The sequence below is a fragment of the Lonchura striata genome, chromosome 26, assembly GCF_050655825.1.
Source record: "Lonchura striata isolate lonStrDom1 chromosome 26, ASM5065582v1, whole genome shotgun sequence".
NCBI classification, from domain to species: domain Eukaryota; kingdom Metazoa; phylum Chordata; class Aves; order Passeriformes; family Estrildidae; genus Lonchura; species Lonchura striata.
This window is the reverse complement of record NC_140728.1, coordinates 1838057-1858764: the sequence shown is the minus strand read 5'-3', so window position 1 is coordinate 1858764 and position 20708 is coordinate 1838057. Positions and strand designations below refer to the sequence as shown.

Below are 20708 nucleotides of genomic sequence, written 5' to 3'. Positions count from 1 at the left end.
CCTCCTTGCTGCACATCAAAAGGGGCTGCCTGGAGAGACGCTGCCTTTGGAGAGCAGGGATGGAAGCGTCTCAGCTCCGAGCCTTTCCTCTGCCACTCTGCCTTTCAAGCAGGCATCGCCCTGCACCTCTCTGCCTGTTACTGCTTCACCTCTCCCTCCTCCTCCTCCTCCTCCTGCAGGCTGGCAGCGGGGAGAGGAGGCCACTCTGAGCTTGGGGCAGACAAAGCTTGGGGGGTGATTCCTGGCACCCCAAGGGCAGGAGAGGAGTGGGGAGGTTCTCCCTGCTGCAGGGGAACACCAAACCCTCAATCCTGCGGGGCAGGGCCGGGTGTGGCACAGGGCACAAGTGATGGGGACACCTGGTCCGAGTCCTGCTCCAAGCCAAAGCCCCAGCAGGTACCTTGTTACAAAATGATGCATTCGGCAGAGCTGTAGGGTGCTGATTGCCGGGCTAAGTGGCCCTTTCACCAACATTAACCTAATTGCTGGCTGATAGATTGCGGGGCTGGAGCATATGGCAGAGTCATTACAGTCTTGGAATTCAGTCTGCCCACAGAACCCTTAAGAGGGTCCTTTTATCTGTATTCATCTTTAAAAGGCAGCTCTCATGCTAACGCTTGCTGTTATCTGCCCAGGGTAAATGTTTTAATGATGTTAACAAACTTTGAAAGCTCAAGAGCCGTAATTAGAGTCATGATTATAAAATCAGGGTTTCATACCATCAAAGGGGGATAATTTCATAATCTTCCATCCTTTATTTGAAAAATAAAATATAACGAAGTACTGCTCAGCAGAACAGCCCCAACTGCTCACAGTAAGCTTGGAGCCATTCCTGCAGCAGCCCCGAGCACCCTGCACCCCGTGATGCCACATTCCCTGGCACCCTGCCCTGCCCCTCGCTGCTCCAGAGGGATCAGCAGTGCCCCTCCTGCCTGACAGATGGGGAAGGAACACCAGGAATGGACAAAACCCAACCAGGGCCACCACTGCTGACAGGTCCTGGCTCTGCTGGGCTCCAAGTGGGAGCCACCAAGTGCGTTTCCCAGCAGAGGACGAAGCTGGGGCAGATCTGAGCTGCTGGGACCACCTGCGGCATCTTGGACAGCCCCACACTCACAGTCCTACAGGGCAGGACACCATCCTGTCCCCAGCAGGGCATGACACAACCCAAGGACACACATCACCCCTTTCTGCTGTCCCACCCAGCGCAGGTGTCCCCCAGCACCCCCCCAGCCCCGAGGGGCGGGAGAGGATTGGGTGCCGCGCCGTGGGGCCTACCCGCCCGTCCCCTGGTGCAGGCCTGTTCTCTAATTTTGGGCTGACATTTTTCTTAGTGAAACAAATGGATTGACTGCAGTGGAGCCCACTCGGATTCCAGGGCTGTCACCGCCTCGCCCGCCTAACAAATGGCTGCGTGCAGCCGGCGGCGCCGGCGGAATTCCAAGCGGGATGGGGAGGCGACGGCAGCAAGGTGCTCATCAGCAAAGGTGCTTAGCCAAGCAGGAACCGGGCGTGCAAGGAAACAGAACCTTTAATGAAAGCTTCGAGGGCTGCTTAACCCCTGCAGAGAGAGTCCAGAGTGTGGGAATGCGCGGGAATGCGCGGGGATCCCTTCCCATGCCCCCTGCCCACCTCCACAGCCCTTCCTGCAGGTGCCCGGGCTCCGGGTGAGCTTTTGGGCTCCTGAGCGTTGGCCGGAGCTCAGGGAGGAGCTCTGCGGCGCCCGGCCCTGGGGACGCGCGCTGGGGACAGCGGAGGGGACACTCACTGCTCGGCCACCACGTAGTGCTCGGGCAGGGGCGTGCACTGCACCCCGGCCACCTGCACGCCCCGCGCGATCTCCGAGAAGTCCAGGCCCAGGTTCACGCCGCGGATGGTCACCCTCGTCCCTCCTTCCGGGGGCCCCGACACCGTCAGGATCTGCAGGGAGACAGGGAAGCCCAGGTGACGTCCCCACCATGCCCGTCCTTCAGCCCCGCGCCCGGTTTGGAGCCACTGCTCCTGCTGCCAAACCAGCCAGGGCCACCCCTCATGGCTCTTCTGGATGTCCTGGAGGAGCCCAAGGATGCTGAAATCCCCCTGTGCCCTGCTCCAGGAGAGGACTCCAAGGTCCCTGAGCTGGCCAAGAAGAGTGGGCAGTGCCATTCCCAGAAATCCTTGCAGAAGGGTAAACCTGGCTGCTATCTCTATCCACAGCAGGGTAAGTCACCTTCCAGAAGCAGCTTGGTGCTTGGAGAACTTTACCTTCTGCCTTGGCTGTTCTCTGAATGTTAATGTCACATTTTATTAGTGACTTGGCACCTCAAATGACTTAAAAATGTTAAAGGGTGAGGTGTGTGCTTTCAAGCTGCCTGTTTATAGCCTGCCTCAGCCATAATCATCCCTGCTTCCCTGGACTTGCATTAAGGACAATCTCCTCTTCAATTAGGAGTATAAATTTCAATAATGCATGGTCACAAAATTTGGACCCAGGACTCTCAGACAGTTATCCTGAATCTGCCACCGCTCTGTTGTTGCTCTTGGGTGAGTTTCTAATCTTCCCCGTGCTGCAGCTGTTATTAATAAATAAACACAATCCATAATAATGCAATTTAATTAATTTAATGGATAAATCTTGTTTACGCTTCTTTGTTCCACCCTTGTCTTTGGCAAAAAAACTTGAGCTCTTCAGAACGTTTTCCTCACTGTTTCCAGGTGGATGGGTGGTTTTTTCCACCTCCTCAGGAGTGAGGAAGGCAGTGCCACCAGGACACCCCATCCCAGAGACCTGCCCCACAGCAGCCTCCGTGGGACACCCCTGTCCCCATCACTCCTGTGCTTCCCAGCTCCCCACAGCATCTCCAAAAAGACATCCAAGATCTTCCAGAAGGAATCCCACCATCCCCACTAAACCAATGGCCACATCCACTTGGTTTTTGAACACTGCCAGGGCGACTCCAACACTTTCCTGGGCTTTCTGTCCCATTTTTGGCTGAGGTTATTCCAACTCCATGCACCCTGCCAGAGCCACCATTCCACCCCCTCCTTCCTCCACATCCTTTGATTCCCACCTCCCTCTCCCCTCCACCGCCTGATGGAGGTTTTTAATTTATTCACCATGCACTGCCTGTTGTGCTGCTGTTCCCTGTAACTCACACCATGGCCTGTCTTGTATCATTTAGCTCTGGGAAGCTCGACGTGCTCATAAACCCACTACAAAACCAAGCTGGGTTGTGTTACACCGAGTCCTGGAGGCCTGGCAGTGTTTACATCGCTGGTGGGGAATCACCTGAACTCGCCTGGCAGTTACAACTGTCCTCTGCAGCCCTGGATGATGTTAAAATCCATTTACTGGGGCACTTACTCCGCCGTCTCGTTGCCTCATCACTGCTCAAAAAAAAAGAAGTCGCCGCTTGCCATTTCCTGACCTGAGCAGAAGCAGCGGGGCCGAGCGGCCTCCTCAAACAAAGCCCAGCTGATGCTGTATTTTAAAAATGTCCTGACCTGGAAAATCCCCAATATGGAACTCCACTCGACCTAGATTTTAGTGGCCACTAATTGAACAGTTTTGAAGTAACTGTGCCATAAAGCAGCCCCAGGGTTAGAACAGATGCATTCAATTAATTACAGCTGGAGAGATTCAGTCAAAATCGCAGAAAGAAGATAAGTCTTAAAGGTCCCGGTGCACCCAGAGCTGGGCACCCTCCGAGCAGCATCCCGGGCTCCTTGCTGGGGTGAGGATGAGGCACCTCCAGCACAGCCAGCCCCTGGTCTGCCTGAATCCCACTGGGCTGTGCTGGGAGCTGCAGGGCTGCCAGTCCAGATTTCTGATCTGAGACACACAGCATTAGCCAGAAATATTCCCCAGTTTCAAGAAAATTGCTTCACTAGACTGGCTTTTCACTTAGAGCTCTGTGGAGGATGAAAAGGGCCTGCACAGGCAGCTGAGAAAGAGCAAGGCCACTGCCAGGAATTGGACCTTTGCTGTTTAGGAATCTGCACCTCTGCTGGAAGTTTTTTCAGGTTGTTTGCTAAACTGAAGCAGCTTGAAGGTGGCTGAGCAGGGTGTGGGAGGCAGAATTACCTTGAGCAGGTCTCCTCTCCCCACTGTAGGAGGCACATCCCAGCCCAGCCCCTGGAACAATGCTGGCCAGGAACAGGTCTGGGCAGTCTGTCCCAGCTGGACAGGGCTGCTCAGGGGTGCAGCTCTGTTCATAAAACGGACTGGCTACAGGGATGAGGGGGTGCCAGGAGCTCGGTCAGCCTCACACCCTGCCCTTGATCAGGGAAGGGTCGCAGGTGCCCCAGAGCACTTCTCTTTTTGCTGCTTTTTACCTGAAACCAAGGCAGGGACCCCCGAGGCTGGGATCCAAGGGGCCCCTGAGGCTGGAATCCAAGGGATTCCCATGGTTGGGATCCAAGGGACCCTCAAGGCTGGAATCCAAGGGACACCCAGTGCTGGAATCCAAGGGATCTCCAAGACTGGAGTCCAAGGGGTCTCCAAAGTTGGGATCCAAGAGACTCCCAAGGTTGGGATTCAAGGGACCCACAAGGTTGGGATCCAAGGAATCCCCGAGGTTGGGATCCAAGGGATTCCCATGGTTGGGATCCAAGGGATTCCCAAGGTTGGGAACCAAGGGACCCCTGAGGCTGGGATCCAAGGAAACCCGATGTTGGGATCCAAGGGATTCCCATGGTTGGGATCCAAGGGACCCCCGAGGTTGGGATCCAAGGATCCCAGGCATCCAGGAGCCCCAGCCCAGTGCCAGAACCCTTCCCCCCGCAGCCTGCAGAAGACACAGCTCCACCAACGAGGGATAAATGTTCTCAGTGTCATGCCTTGCTGCTTGAATCTTTCGGCATGTCTGACATGAAGCAACATTTTGCCTGCAGAAGAAGTCGCTGCGGAGCCGGGGCTGGCCCGGAGCTGCAGGAAGCAGGAGCCCTGCACAGCAGCCCACAGCATCTGTTCGGGTCTGCACCCGACCAGCGGCACAGCCCCTGCCCCCTCCCCAGGCCCATCCACCTCCATCCTCTTTGTGCTTTTCTGCTCCTGCTCCAAGGCCTGGGTCCCAGCTGATGAGCCCAGCGGGGAAGCCGCACATGAGCATTGTCATCCCGGCATGATCCCTCCTGCCTCTGCCTCGGCTGATGGCACATTCACAACCTAATTGTTATCTCAGCAGAGCAACTCCATTATTCAGCCTGACACTGCCCCCCCTTCAGCTGTTTGTTGCACTGATGTTATATTAATGAGGCCTGCAAATAAATGAATAGGAGATCAGAGCGCCGCTTGTTCCCAGAAAACTGATTTTTATTTATTTATTGCTAAGGCCACAGACCGGGTGGAAGTTTTAAGCTGCTGAGGGGACATTGCTGGGGAGGGCTGAGCCTCTCACGCAGTGCAAGGACTGCAAATATCCCACTGCTCATTTACTTTTAGAACTATTAAGACACAATCTCTTCTTATTTATGCATCCCCTGAAGGCACTGGCGCCTGGGAGCCAGGCCCTTGACCTTGGGCTTGTCACAAAGAGTGAACCTGGCCAGATGAAGCAGGAGGAGTGGAAACCAGCCCATATTAAAGGATCTTATAGTCTGGGTGATCCAGGCTGCAATGTGAGCTGCAGCATGAGAGCAAAGTCCTGTCACTGCTGGTGCCCAAGGGATGGGGGACCATCACCAGTGCCAGCTCTGGACCTGCCAGGGCCAGGTCAGCCCCAGCAGGGCAGGGTGTCCTCCCAGCTGTGCAGCTCTGCAGCACTGGGCACTGCAAAACGGCACCCAAAATCCTGAGAAAGCTGAGATGGAAACAGCAAGGAAAGCTGGGGAGGTCTCCTGGTCTCCTCCACAGCCTCACTCTGAGGCTGAGACAGACCTGGGGATGGAGTCGAGAAATCTGTGACTGCAGAGCTCTGCTCTTTTCTGCTTGGACAGAGCCCAAAAGTATTGCTTTCAAGTTGGACAGTGATAAAACACTTGGTGGCAGTGCCCTGCCTGCAGCCAGCTGCCAGAGCCAGCCTGGCACTGCTCACATGCAAGTCACTTGGTGGCTGGAGCATGGTGCTTTTCTCCTTCTCTGCCCAGCTCAAGGAGGGGCAGATAAATAATTCCAAGATTTCTTTGACTTGACAGCTTTCTGCATGGTTTATGGGGAAGCAAATCTCAGTAGAGGATGTTTTGCTTCCTGCAGCATAATCTTGTGCAGCAGAACAGAACTTGGGCAAGAGAAGTTTGGGTTCTGCCCAGTGGCAGGGCAAGGGGAGGATCCAGGGAAGCCTTTAAGGATCATTTTATCTTTTGGTAGGACAGCTGGGACTTGGAAAACAAAGAGATCAATCAAGCAGGGAAAGGACAAGGTTCCAACCCTTTTTAATGCTTTCCCATCCCTGCACAACCAACCCCAGCAAATCCCACCACCTCCACTCTGCCCTGCACAAAACACTGCACAAGAGAAACACCTGCAAGGGAAACACCTGCCCAGCAAAGTAGGGCAGGAGGCCTAAGGCAGAAATACCAAAAGTCTGGTGAGGTCCCTGAGGATGGATGGACCCTCTTCAGCAACATCATTCTCCTGCCAGCCCTACCCAGCCCTGATACAGCAGCAGCCTCGGTGCTTCCTCCTCTCCTCTGTAGAAGGAGGTTGATGCCTCCCTCCCACAGGATCTGAGCCAGTTTAGTTAAACCAGTGTAGAAACTAATTTAATTTAAGAGGAGATTTCCACACTCACTTGAGTTCTGATCCAGCTGGCAGATTTTGGGTGCTGAGCAGCGCTGCCACCAGCATTAGTGTAAAAGACAACTCTGCTCCTCCTGTGTTACACCTTTTGCACTGTGGACGCACACCCGGGGCAAGGGAGGCATTTTTTGGGGGATTTAATTAACTGAGAAACCCAAACCTTCCTTCATTCCCACCTGACAGGAGCATCATTCCTCACAGCGGCGTTAACGGAGCGAATGCAGTTTCACTGCTGAAAATGCTCCTGGGACACATTTTGCATCCCTCAGTGGGCTGAACAGAAATATCAGAACCACCAACTCCAGACTAATTAGCTCCCTGGTTTAATTAGCATTCCCGCCACAGTCCGTGGCGGTCACCGTGGCGTGGGTGGGGTGGAAGCTGCAGACTAAAACCGTCCCAGAAAGTTCCGGAGTGTTTTATCAGTGTTTTATCCGCGTTTTGTCCACGTTTTGTCCATGTTTTGTCTGCGTTTTATCCGCGTTTTGTCCGCATTTTATCTGCGTTTTATGTGCGTTTTATGTGCATTTTATCCGTGTTTTATCCACTTTTTGTCTGTGTTTTATCTGCGTTTTGTCCGCGTTTTATCCATGTTTTATCTGTGTTTTGTCCACGTTTTATCCGTGTTTTGCGGGGCCGGGGGGATTTTGGGACAGCAGAGGGGCCGGGGCGCGGGCTCACCTCGGTGATGCGCGGGTTGGAGCACTTGACGTTGTGGCTGGACCAGTCGAGCCAGGGCTGGGCGCCGGGGGAGCCGCAGTGGGGCCGCAGGGTGCACCTGGCCTCGCCGCTGCACCAGCCGCACTCGAACTTGGGGTCGGCCTTGAGGCACAGCCCGCAGCTCTCGCGCTGCGCCGCGCACTTGTACAGGTGCACTGCGGGGACAGGAACGGCTCAGGGCCCGGGGCTGGGGCTGGGGATCGCCTGGGGACATGGGTGGGACTGGGGGATTGCCATGGGACATGGCTGGGACTGGGGATCGCCTGGGGACATGGGTGGGACTGGGCAATCTCCTTGGGACATGGGTGGGACTGGGGGATTGCCTCGGGACATGGGTGGGACTGGGGGATCTCCTGGGGACATGGGTGGGACTGGGGGATTGCCACAGGACATGGGTGGGACTGCGAGATTGCCTCGGGACATGGGTGGGACTGGGGGATCGCCTGGGGACATGGGTGGGACTGGGAGATTGCCACGGGACATGGGTGGGACTGCGAGATTGCCACGGGACATGGGTGGGACTGCGAGATTGCCACAGGACATGGGTGGGACTGGGCGATCTCCTTGGGACATGGATGGGACTGGAGGATCTCCTCGGGACATGGATGGGATTGAAGTGTTTCCTTGAGGTACAACTGGGATATACCATTGAGGTATAGCTGGGTTTGAGGGACTTCCAAGGGAAGCAACTAGGATGGACAGATTCTCTTGGGATACAGCTGGGATTGAGGTATCCCCTCAGGACACAGCTGGGATTGGGGTGTTCCCTTGGGATACAGTTTGGGATTGGGGTATCCCCTCAGGACACAGCTGGGATTGGGGTGTTCCCTTGGGATACAGTTTGGGATTGGGGTATCCCCTCAGGACACAGCTGGGATTGGGGTGTTCCCTTGGGATACAGCTGCTCCTGGACTTGCCCACCCCAGCACAAGCTCAGCTTTGCCTCCCCAAGCCGCAGTGCCCCTGCACAGGTGGGTCCCAAAGCCAAGGCTCGGAGAGCAGCAGCAGGAGTGCAGGGAGCTGCTCTCCTCCTCAGGGTGACCCTCAGTGGCCACGATGTCTCTGCTCCTCTCCAGCCCCCCACCAGCCACGGCCCCGAGGCAGCTGAAGCAGATTTTACCTTTCAGATTCTCTGGGTTGTCAATGACGAAGTTCCCGTTCCAAACCACGGCAAAGTCCACTGCCAAGTTGCTGATGTCCATCCCATCATAGAGGTACTGCAGGGTGAGATCCAGAGTGAAATGCTTGGGGAGACAACTCTCCCAGACAAAGAGGTTTTTTTGAGAGAAACCATCTTCATTGCCTGCTTAAAAACACCTGCTGGTGCCTCAGACACCACATTTTTACACTTCATCTCCAGGGTTCTGCTTTGAGTCCCTTCTCCTCACCAGGAGGAGATAATTAAATCAGATCTAGTCCTTGTGAGAGGTAACAGATTAATTACTCCACTGGCAGTGGCTGCTCTCATCACTCAGCCTCTGGCTTACCAACACAGCCCCTCCAGTTAACCAGACTGGGACTGCTGCCTCCAGGCTGCTTCTTGCCCAGTTTGTTCACCCCAGTGTGACTGGGAGCTCCAAACCCCACTGCAGAGCTTTGCAGGTGGAACAGGAAACAGCTGAGCAAAAAGAGATGGTGCAGAGCCCCAGCCTCCATCTCAGCCTGCTCCGGGATAGAACTGGCTTGAATTATTCCCCTTTTTATGGCTGAGTGAGGCTGGATGCTTCAGCTGAATTCCCAGTGAATGCTGACATTCCCATTATCACACCCAGCACTGGCCAGGCCTCACTCTGGTGCTCTCTTTAGGTCAACCAAGAGCTGCTAAAATGACTTCAAGAGGTGAGTGAGCATTGCCATCCTCTCCGGGATGAAGGAGTGGTGGATAAAGCAGGGCAGGCTGCTCTCCTGTCCCTGGGCAGGAGCTGTGCAGTTTTAACTCACGTTTGACTGTACTGGTTCACCCTGCCTGGGTTTTTCTAAGCTTTTTTCAAGAAGCTGTGAGTCCAGAATGGCCCTCACACCCTCCCCCTACCACTTCCTGTCAGCCCAACAGCAATAAAAGTGCTTCTCTAATGCTTATAAATCACTCTGGATAGGAAAAGTACTATATTCTATTAATACATTTATTATCCACCAAGCTGCAAGGCCCAAAGATGGCCAGCGATGTATAAATATCCAGTAAAACTTTTAAAAATTCAAAACTTCATTAACAATTTAAGACCATCTGCACTGAATATTCAAGTGGACCCTGTTCTGCTGCCTAAAACAAACTGACTGTGCCCTTTTTGCCCAGGGCCCTTTCCGAGCACACGGTGAGCAGAGGAAGGTCCCTGCTTGTTCCCCAGCTGTGAAGGGACACAGGAGACACAAATTTGGGCCGTGGATCAGGATGGGGGTGCCTGCGTTTGCCATTTGTGTTTTGGCACCCCAAGGCACCCACCAGGGTGACTTTGGGGTGCCCACGGCGAGGCTGAGCCCCGTCCTGTGGAAATGGGGATCACCGTGCCCTGCTCCCGGGCAGCATCACCCGTGGATTCCCCTCCCCAGCCCTGCTCTGCTCTCTCCCCTGGCAGTTTCCCTCTCCCCCTCCTTCCCCACTGCTCTGCTCATGCAGCCACCGTGACCTGGGATCTGACAGCTCCCCGATAAGGGGTCTGTGATTCTGCTTATCTCCCTGCTGTGAATTAGCCTGCCCTAACACCTCCTGCATTCCCTCCTCCTCCTCCTCCCCTCCCCAGGCTGACCCCCCACGGCAGCCAGGGCATCTCCTCCCCCGGGTGTGGGATTCCCTAAAATCAGAGGGGTTTGGGCATGTTGCACAAGGCAGGCCTCAGAGACAGCAGGATGGTGATTTAGAGCTAAGCAGTAGCTATGAGATTTGTCAGCAGAAAAATTATACAAGAAGTAGAAAGAAATGACAAATAGAACAAATGTCTGTGTATGAATGCTTGGGCAGAATAACTCCCTAAGTTGCAGAGAAGTATATATGGTGAGATACTGGGAAGTTTTAAGCTTAATAATGGAGCTCTGTGCATTGTATCTTAAGGCTTACAAGCAGGCATTGTATTGAAAATTAACAAGCATTGTTTTAACCAAAGGTATGTGTGCTTATACTGGCTGGATAGAACTACTGTCAATATGCTTTTGCTTTGTGTGATTGGCCAAAAAGCTTTTAAAGTTGTAACATTGAGTTCTTAGTCTGCTGCCTGAGATGTGAGCTGCTGGCATCTTCCCATTGTCATAACCATGGAATGAGATGCTAAAAAAGAAACAGCTCGAGACTGGAGACGCGTTCCTCAGCAGCCCCGTCCCGCTGGTGCCTTGTGCAGCCCCCAGCCAAGGACAGCAGGCACTGTCCCAGCTGGGACTGGGGGTCAGAGGGATGTCCCAGCTGGGACTGGGGGTCAGAGGGATGTCCCAGCCCCCCAGCCCTGCTCACCGAGCTGTTCTGGCACTGCACGCTGGAGCTGTTGAAGCGCAGGGCGGGCACCCTGTGCACGATGCCCTGGATGCTGAGCACGCACTCGTAGCCCCTCTGGCCCGACTGGGGCTGCGGCAGGTTCCTGGCCTTCAGCGTGATGGGCTTCACCTCTCCCACCGGGATCAGGATCTCCTCCGTGGGGAAGAGCTGGGGGCAGTCCTGGGAGGCAAGGGGAGAAGGTGGGAGGTGGTGGTGGTGCCTTAGGAGTTCAGCTTTTGTGGTTTTGATCTATTTGTAACCCCGCAGTTCTTCAGCGTGCAACTCCACACACACTGAGAGCTGCTGTTCTCCCGTTTTGGTCCCATTTCCCACGTTTGGGAAACAAGGACACCTCACTGTCTCAGGCCCCCAGAGATGCAAACAAAGCCATGCCACCTTCCCATCCAAACCACTTGTGATTCTGTGAAACACTGCTGCACAGATCTCCAGTTCGCCCAAGCACAAACCAAATGTCTAAATGAAACCCTGAGACAGACCACAAAAAAATGACTTATCAGCTCCTGGTAACTGTGTGCCATCCCTCCTGTGAGATCTCAGCATCCCAAACATTATCTCTGCACAACACACTGGGAAATACGATTTTTCTTCAATTTCTACACCAGGGACTGCAACAGCATGAGACAAAGGCTCTGACCATCAGCTGTATTTACATTCTGCTCAGCTCTAATTTGCTTTGATCTCATGGAACAAGGTACCTAAGTACCTGTAAGCACCTGACACGGAATGATTAATCCCAGGCTAAAGCAGGAGTTTAGAACAAACACGTCTGTCTCTGTTCCCTCTCCAAATCCCAGGCTGGCATCCCAAGCCCTTTGCCCTCCAGCCTGGGGATGAAAGGAAATCCTGCTGCTGGCCATGGCAGGCACCATCCTGCCCAGGATCCTGCTGGGACAGCGTGTCCAGGGGCAAATCCCCCCTCCCCAGGGCAGGCTTCCCCTCAGCTCCCAGCCAGGGCCACGGGAAGTTGTTTGAGCACTGGCTGCAGCGAGCTGTAAATGAGAAACAGATGCTGTGCTCTAGAGGAGCCTCTAACTTAAACTGCAGCCTCGTAAACCTTTTTAGTGGCACTTTTCCGTATATATATTTTATTTTATTTCTAACGGGGACTTTCACGGATTAACAGCCAAGAGTGACTTCAAACTCCATCAGCTGCGCTGGGGAGGGAAGGGAGGCCCTTTCCTGCAGTGGAGTGGGTTCACAGGCTGGAAGGGAATGGCATTCCCTGCTTCCCACTGACCCTGGCTCCATGGACGCAACCCAGCTCATCACCAGCAAACTCCCTGGATTCTCAGCATTTCCCATCCAGCTCCTCCAGGCTGACTCTGCACATTCCTTCCTCTCCTGAAGCACCTGTGCCACCTTCCACTCCACACCTGCCTGCATGGAAGGTTTGCACTGCACCTCAAAGTCCCGTGGAGAGCAGCAGGAGACGAGTGAGGGAGAGGGGCCCAGCCCCTGGAATGCCCCTGGGCTGGAAGGAAAAGCAACCTGGAGCTGCAGAATCCTTCACCCTGTCACTGCTGGAAACAAAAAATCTCCGCTTGCATCACCAGTGGGAGAGCTCCAGTGCACAGTCCTGAAAATAATGAATATGTTATGGACCATTATCCTTCCTGGCCAGCTCCGTGAGGCGACTGCTAAGGAAAAGCTCCTGCCTTCCCTGGGAAGGGAGTGGGAGAGGACTCCCATCCCCACATCTGCTCCCGGTGCTCAAAACGCTGGCAGCAGAAATGGTTCTGCCATCATTAGAGACGAGTGGAGCAAAATAGAATTTTTACTTTTAAATTTATTTTCATTCCTTTGGTTCCAGCAGAAGGCAAATGTCACATTGGGATTGTGGCAAGCGAGGCAGGCGCAGCCTGAGCAGAAGCGAGGCGGCCCCTCCGTGCTGGCTGACAGCTGCAGTGATCACACTAACAAGGGATCCACATTTGGGGATGGAGAGATCCGTAGGAAGATGCCAGACTCCAGAGAACCCCCCTGCTCGTGGGCAGCCACCCTGCTGCGGGCAGTGGCTGCTGAATTGCTCAGCTGAGCGAGTGGAGCTGCTGGGGCTGGGCCGGGCTCGGGTCAGCTCGGACCCTGCACGTCCTGTGAGCCATTTCCAGCCTCATTGCTCAGCTTTCAGGGCTTTTCTTTTTCCAATTTGTTTTTTAAATTGCTGCCTCAGTGATGGGCACCTCAAATCTCTGCACAGCCACATCCCTGAACCCCAAATCTCTGAAAATCCATATCCCTGTACCCAAATCCCTACACAGCCACATCTCTGCACCCCAAGTCCTTTCAAGCTCATGTCCCTGCACCCCAAATCCCTGAAAATCGATGTCCCTGTACCCAAATTCCTGCACCGCCACATCCATGCACCCCAAATCCCTGAAAACCCCTGGCCCTGTACCCAAATCCCTCGACAGCCATGTCCCTTCACCCCAAATTGCTGAAAACCCATGTCTGTGTACCCAAACCCCTGCACAGCCACATCCCTTCACCCCAAACCCCTGAAAACCCCTGTCCCTGTACCCAAATCCCTGCACTGCCACATCCCTTCACCCCAAATCCCTGCACTGCCACATCCCTGCACTCAGCCCCTTCCCACAGACCCTGAGTGGAGTTTTGGATCTCCCACGGCTGCTGCAGAAGAGCCTGGCAGGGCACTTTGTCCCTCCACCACCTCTCCCAGCTGCTCCCCGGAGGGAAAGCCAGCATTCATGGAAATTATTTTGTTCAGGTGCTGAGCAGGGTCTCTATCCATGCGGATTCCCCTGACAGGAATTTCCCAGTTCATGGGGAAGGGGCTGGCAGCACCAGCCCTGCTCCTGCTCCTGTGTGGCCCTGGCCAAGGTCCCCGTGTCCCTGCTGTGTCAGCTCAGCCTGGGTGCTTCGGGAGAAAACACCGAATAAAGGCGGTGGAATACACAACTTGTTCCATAATCAGTTTGCTTTGTTTTTTAATTCATGAGAGGTAAATCCTGCAGCGAGTTAGAAAGGCCATTATTGCCTCCTCTCGCTAAACAAACAGGCAGAATCCTCTCATTATCCTCCTTGACTTCCCCGAGCCAGAATAAACACGGATCAGATCTGCTGCAGGAAGACAAGGCTCCGATGTGGAGTGGCACAGACTCTCGGGGAATATTCTGCCTGTGAAGTATCAGCACACACAATTTACAAAGACATTTTATGCTTCTCCAACACTTTTTAGCCTCAAAGACTCCAAGGTCTATAAATACCTTAAAGACCCGCGTTCTGCAGCTGTCTCTGGAGCAGAACAGAGCACCCATGGTTATTATTTGTGTTTAACCGAGCAGTTTTAGTAGGTCAAACCTCCTTGCTCTTATTTGGGAAAAAAAAATTGCCTAGAAATGGCAGGCAATTCTTCTGACTACGGGATTTAGCCCAAATGGCTAAATAGACTGTTTTTGTACTTTTCATCTTCAAAAATCCCCCGCAAACTCCCCACAAATGTTAACTCGCTGCACAGTATTTTAGAGTTATAAACATAACCCGATCTGGCACGTGAATGTAAACCCCCTGTTCACAGCCGTGTTCCAATGATATAAATTACAGTCCCTGTCACTCATGGAAACACATTATCCTTCATTTATGCCACTGGAAAGGAGAGCAGACCCTGTTCCTTGGAAACCAGAGATGAAAGGAAGGCGGCTGGAGCCCAGCCTGGTAAATTCCTTCCCCACACCATTAGCCCTGAGCTGCGGGCACGTGCCATAACCTGGGCCTGCTCCATCAATTTGGGAGGCAGGGGGATATTTGGGGATATTTCCAGCCACGGAGGGAGCCTCTCCCTCCTGTAAACAGCCCTTGGCACGGGACGGGTTCAGGCAGGAGCATCTCCCTGTGCTCCACAGCCCTTCCCCAGCCGGCTCCTTCCCACCCATGGCACGGGTGATAAAAGCACTGCCACAGCTCGAGCTGAGGGAGTTTTGCTGAAACAGAGCTTTGAGTTCCTATCTCAGGCCAAGGCATCTCCCCAAAATCAGGTGTGACCCTGCAAAGCCCTTGGCTGGCTTTGGTGGCCTCTGATGGGCTCTGAGGCACCTCCGGCTCATCTCGGCTCTGCTGCCCTGGGGATTGGCAGCTTCTGGTTGTGTTTTCTTTCCTTCAAGGCACATCAAGCAGCACTCGGCACCCAAGGGCACAGCCAGGGGCGAGGGCGTTGCCATAAAATCAGTGGGAATTCAAAGGAGCACTGAAATCCCCGGATCTGAAACTCTCTGTCCCCAGATCTGTTCCCCCAGTGGAAATGGCATTATCAGCACACGCTGGACATCAAAGAGAGACGGGCTCTGACATTCTGGGGAGCTAAGAGGATTTCTTTGGTCCTAGCTCTCCTCTGGGATGGGGTGGAAGGATGTTTATGAATCCACATTCCTCCTCGTCTGGACGCTTCAGACATTTAGAGAGAGACATCATCAAACCTCACACACACACAACCAAACCACATCAGGAGCATCAAAATGGTATCACTGCCTTGGTCTGTGGTTTTGGGAGGTGGGACAATCAGTGCTCCATGAGAATCTCTTGGAGAAATCCTGATTTAGTGGGAGCAAGGTCTGAGCAGGCACTTTCTGCTGACAGTGAAGACTCTGACCAGGAAAAGGATGGGAAAAGAATTGCTTCTCTAATTATTAACTCCTAAAGAATTGTCTACCTGGAAATGGAGAGCTCAGAGGAGTTGGGTTCCCCCATCTCAGAAATTCCCACGAGAAGGAGGGTACCAGGAGCAGCCAGCTCTGTCCTGCAGGATCCCTCTGCTGTAAAGGCTGTTAAATATCTGTATTCATTGACCGGTGACCCCAAACAATGTGGGCCACTTTTCCTAAAGCACCCACACACCTCTGGGGCTTCCTCTGCTCCCCACATCTGTCCCTGAGCTCTGCCCTTGGATGTGAGCAAACAATTCCTGTGGGCAGGGCAGCTGGAGGGGTGAGGAAAGCTCTCTGTATTTCCAGGGCAGGCAGCACCCAGCCCTGTCAGTGGGGGCAGAAGCTCCAAGGAACAAGAGCACAGCTCATGAAGAAGGAATTTCTCTCCCCCATCTCCTGGTGAAGTGGCTGAGGCTTTGAGCTCTTCCTCCTCCAGACAGACAACTCCTGGGAGCATCAAAGGGAGCTCGTTACACATCCAATCCCACTGGGACGCCAGTTCTGATGGGCCAGGAGTAAAAGGGAATATTCAAGATATTTTCCCTTGAATTAAAGATAAAGATGTGAGCAAATTTGCAGGCCCGTGTGAACACGTGTGTAAACCTTACGTAAGGAGAGGCACAGGGGACTGAAAGTAGGGCACAGACACGGAGATCACCCGCTCCAAACACCACTGGCTCTGCTGGGGAGGCAGCCAGGCTGGGCACAAACAATTCCCTGATAGATCAGGCCGTGGCATAACGATCTGAGTTGGTTTAGGAGAGGAAACTCTTCATGAGGCATTCACTAATTTCTGTTGGTGAAGGGCCCATAGCAAAGGCATTATCACCGTGCTGTGTGTGAAGAGGAAATTCATGGCTCCTAAACAAGCACACACATTTATTTGGGGTGGTTTTGCCCGTGCTCAGAGGTCTGGGGAAGAAATGATAGAGAGCACTCGTATCATTATCATCAGCCCTTATCAAAGCTAATCACCAGGAGGGTGGGAGATCCCAAAACATCCCTGGAAAGAAACAACCTCTGCAAGATGAAGATGACAGAAGAAGTTCTTTGGAGACACACAGCCCTGTGATCCCAGCAGGAACTTCCAGGAACACCAACTGCTCCACTCGCTCCCTCTGTGTGATCCCAGGCAAGTCCTGGGTGCTCCCAGGAGCACAACAGAGATAATGGGATTGTCCTGCTTTGGCAGAGACTTGTCAGACACTTCTGAGATCTCTGGGTCCCCAGCCCTGAACTCCAGCTGTGCAGCCTAGGAGGACAGGGATGCTTGGAGTGTGAAGGAGAACCCACCCCCATCACTCAAGAGGAGAAGCAAAGGGTTTTGCTTTCTCTTGATATGCAAAAAGGAAGTTTCTTGACTTTGAACTGGATGGAGAAAGCTTTTGGTTTGTTCCTGGGCTGGATGCTTCTCTTTGGGCATCCATTCCCATCCCAGGCACACTGCCCATCCTTGCATTTGCAGATTCCCAGCCAGGTCCTTGCACAGGCAGCTCAGAAGTGACTCTCTCCTTTCCCTCTGGATCTCCTGGCAGCATTGTAGCCAGGAGAGTAAACTCCCAGAGGGGAGTTTACTCCTGGTTTAGCAGCAACCTGGCTAAACCTTCAGTCACTCCTTTTTGACAGCTCAGGGTTTACACCACAGACTGATCTCTTCTGTTTTCCTCAGTGCCCATCACTCACTGACAAGGATTTGTCTGGAGACTGGCACACCTTCCTCTCCTTTTCTTTCTCTTATTTGTAGACGTCCTCACTGCTGCCTTTCCCACTTTCCAGGACTCTCAGGATTTCCAGAGCATCTTTTAAACCATTTTCCCCTCGCAGCTTTAGGACCTGCACTCATTTCAGGTGCTACAAAGCTGTTTGCAGGAGCAGAGAGGGGCAAAGACCAGGAGCCTGCCAGCATCAGGAGCCCATGAAGAGGAAGCAGGTAGGACAAGGAGGGCAGAAACCCCAGAGCAAGGGCTCCTGGTGTTATAAATGTTCAATTTGTGCTAACAAAGCCCTTTCCTCCATGGATCCCTCAGCCCTGGGACACACAGGAGAGCTGGCAGAGCCTGCACGGGCTGTGCCTTTCCAAGTGTTAAAAGCATTTTTGGATGGGAGCCCCACACCTTTTATGAGCTGCTAAGAACGACGGCTCCGGGTGCATGCCTGGAACCCAGATCAGCTCCCTTTTCCAAACCCGGGGCTGTGCCTTTGGTAATTCCCTCCTCCATCAGCCACACTCAGGCTCTGCCACAAATCCCAGCCCTGGCAGTGCCAGGCACCGGCCAGCCCAGGCAGAGCAAAGCCCTGGAGCTGGGGCTGCCCGCAGAGCTGCTGAAAGCTGCTGGGTCTGAGGAGGCTCTGGGAGCCCTGGGGGGAAGCAGCACCCCAATTATTGTCATTAATGAAGCTGGGCACTCCCACCCAGCAGGGGAAGGCTCAGCCCTGGTGCTCAGATCAGGGCAGCACTTCAGTGACAGCAGCACTTCCCTGCTTTGAAGCTGCATCCGCACTCCCGGACACCAGAGAGACCCACAGACCTCACAGGAACATGGTCGTGCTGCTTGTGGCATGGAAGAGCAAAGGAAAAATCCCAGCGTGGTACCTCGGAGACGTTGATCCTTCCCTCCTGGAAGGAGCAGGTGGTGGGGTCGTGGGTGCAGAGGTTCCGGTACTTGCACCAGTGGCAGCGGAAGGCGCTGTTCACACAGGACAGGCACCTGGGGGAAAGGAGGGGTCAGCACAGGGCTCAGCACCTGGCCAGGGCTGCAGTCACCTCCAGGCCTTGCCAGAAATCCAGCCTTCCTGGGAAAATCATTGCTGTGGGGGAGGGTGGTTTGGATAGAACAAAAAAACCAAGAAACAGGTTTGGGAAAACACAGACGCTCAAAAGACAGAGCTGGGGCAGGCTCACATGTTATTCCAGAGCAAAATGCAAGCTGGGATTTTATTGCACGTCGTTGGGTTGGTGTAAAACAGAGCAGGGTGTTGCACAGGCACCAGGCTTGGGCTTTACTTTTAGAAAAGAAGGCAAGCCTGGCAAAAATGGGATCAGTTGTTCTGCAAGTCAGGAATGCTTCAAGTCAACAGCAGCACTTCTGCCTGGCCTTGGAGTGCAGAGGGTGCAGCAAGTGCTTTTGATTCATGACAGGGAAAAAAAATAACTGTTTATGAAATGTTTTTGAAAGAACACAGACCCTTTTCAGCCCCAGGGGACCCAGCTGCCAGCAGAGTGGCTGGGTGGGTTTTGTTCCCCTCTCGCTGCTGCCACAGAGATGCAGGAGCTGTGACAGCTGCTGATCCTGGCAGTTGCCACCTCCTCCATCTCCGAGGCCACCCCGGCTGCCACGTGGCAGCTCTTGGTGGCACAAGGATCAGCTGTGCCCGTGGATTCAGCCCCGTGCCGTAGCCTGGCTCAGGGCACCGTGGTGCTGCCTGGAGAGGGAAGTGCCCGGGACGTGCTGGAGCAAGGCCAGGCAGGCAGACAAATGCCACCAGGGAAGTGGCAGCGTGGCCCGAGGCGTGGAGCCCTGGAAGAGGAGCAGAGCAGCTCTGCAGGCAGGGCAGTCTGTGCCAGCTGGGCACAGGAGCAGGGCAGTGGGTGAGCTGCTGCCACCAGAGCAGCTCCACTGACTCAGTTCTGCTCTGCCTCTGACATTCCTGGTGACCTCGGTAGCCAGGGGAGCTTATTCCAATCATGCACAGGCAAATCCAGGGGGGAGCACCCACTGCTGCGAGCTTGTTCAGTTACTCATTTGTCTGACCCATTTCTGCCCCTCTTTGGGTCTGCAGCACCTCACCTCACCTGGCCTGGCCTCCAGCATTCCCAGCAGGGGCTGGGGAACTCCCAGTTTCTCCTCTGGGGGAGGAGGAGCTCCCTGGCCACCCAGGCCAGTGGTTTGGTTTGGTCTAGTTTGGCATCCCATTCCCATCCCATCCCCAATCCCATCCCCATTCCCGTTCCCATCCTGTTTTCATCCCCATCCCCATCGCCATCCCTAATCCCATCCAATCCTATCCCCATTCCCATCCTGTTTCCGTCCCCATCCCCAATCCCATCCCATTCCCATCCCCATCCCCATCCCCATCCCATTCCCATCCCCCATCTCCATCCCCATCCCATCCCCATTCCCGTTCCCATTCCTGTTCCCATCCAAATCCCATTCCCATCCAAGCCCATCCCCAATCCCATTCCATCCCCAGTCCCATCCCATCCCCATCCCCATTCCTATCCCCATTCCCATTCCATTCCCCTCCCAATCCTATCCCATCCCCATCCCGTTCCTCTGCCCAACCCCATCCCCATCCCGTTCCCGTCCCTCCCGGCTCCAGCCGCGCTCAGTTGCGGGATCGCGCAGCTTGGGGGCAGCCGCAGGTTGAGGTTGTTCCCGGCTCGCTCCTCCGCCTCCTCCGGGGCTCCAGCTCCGCCCGGCCCGGAGCCCCGCGGAGCCCGGGGCTATGCCCGGTACCCAACCACCCCCGGCACCGAGCCACCCCCGGTACCACCCCCGGTACCACCCCTGGTACCGAGCCACCCCCGGTACCGAGCCACCCCCGGTACCGAGCCACCCTCTGGAACCGAGCCACCCCTAGTACCGAGCCACCCCCGGTACCGAGCCATCCCCGGTACCGAGCCACCCTCTGGAACCGAGCCACCCCCGGTACCGAGCCACCCCCGGCACCGAGCCACCCCCGGTACCGAGCCATCCCCGGTACCGAGCCACCCTCTGGAACCGAGCCACCCCCGGTACCACCCCCGGCACCGAGCCACCCCCGGCACCGAGCCACCCTCTGGAACCGAGCCACCCCCGGTACCGAGCCACCCTCTGGAACCGAGCCACCCCTAGTACCGAGCCACCCCCGGCACCGAGCCACCCCCGGTACCACCCCTGGTACCGAGCCACCCCCGGTACCGAGCCACCCTCTGGTACCGAGCCACCCCCGGTACCGAGCCACCCCCGGTACCACCCCTGGTACCGAGCCACCCCCGGTACCGAGCCACCCCCGGTACCGAGCCACCCTCTGGTACCGAGCCACCCCCGATACCACCCCTGGTACCGAGCCATCCCCGGTACCGAGCCACCCCCGGTACCACCCCCGGTACCACCCCCGGTACCGAGCCACCCCCGGTACCACCCCCGGT

General features: G+C 54.9%; 1 protein-coding gene across 4 annotated transcripts in view; it reads right to left on the bottom strand.

Annotated features, from left to right (window-relative positions):
- PLXNA2 (plexin A2) overlaps positions 1 to 20708 on the bottom strand; it is a 141926-nt gene that overhangs the window by 36953 nt on the left and 84265 nt on the right. For all 4 annotated transcript variants that reach the window (XM_021536033.4, XM_021536032.4, XM_085561080.1 and 1 more), the window contains exons 9-13: positions 18171 to 18285; positions 10878 to 11078; positions 8559 to 8655; positions 7400 to 7593; positions 1769 to 1920 (exon numbers count right to left, since the gene is read on the bottom strand). In XM_021536033.4, coding sequence (XP_021391708.1) covers positions 1769 to 1920; positions 7400 to 7593; positions 8559 to 8655; positions 10878 to 11078; positions 18171 to 18285 — 759 coding nt within the window. The remainder of the gene's footprint in view (positions 1 to 1768; positions 1921 to 7399; positions 7594 to 8558; positions 8656 to 10877; positions 11079 to 18170; positions 18286 to 20708) is intronic.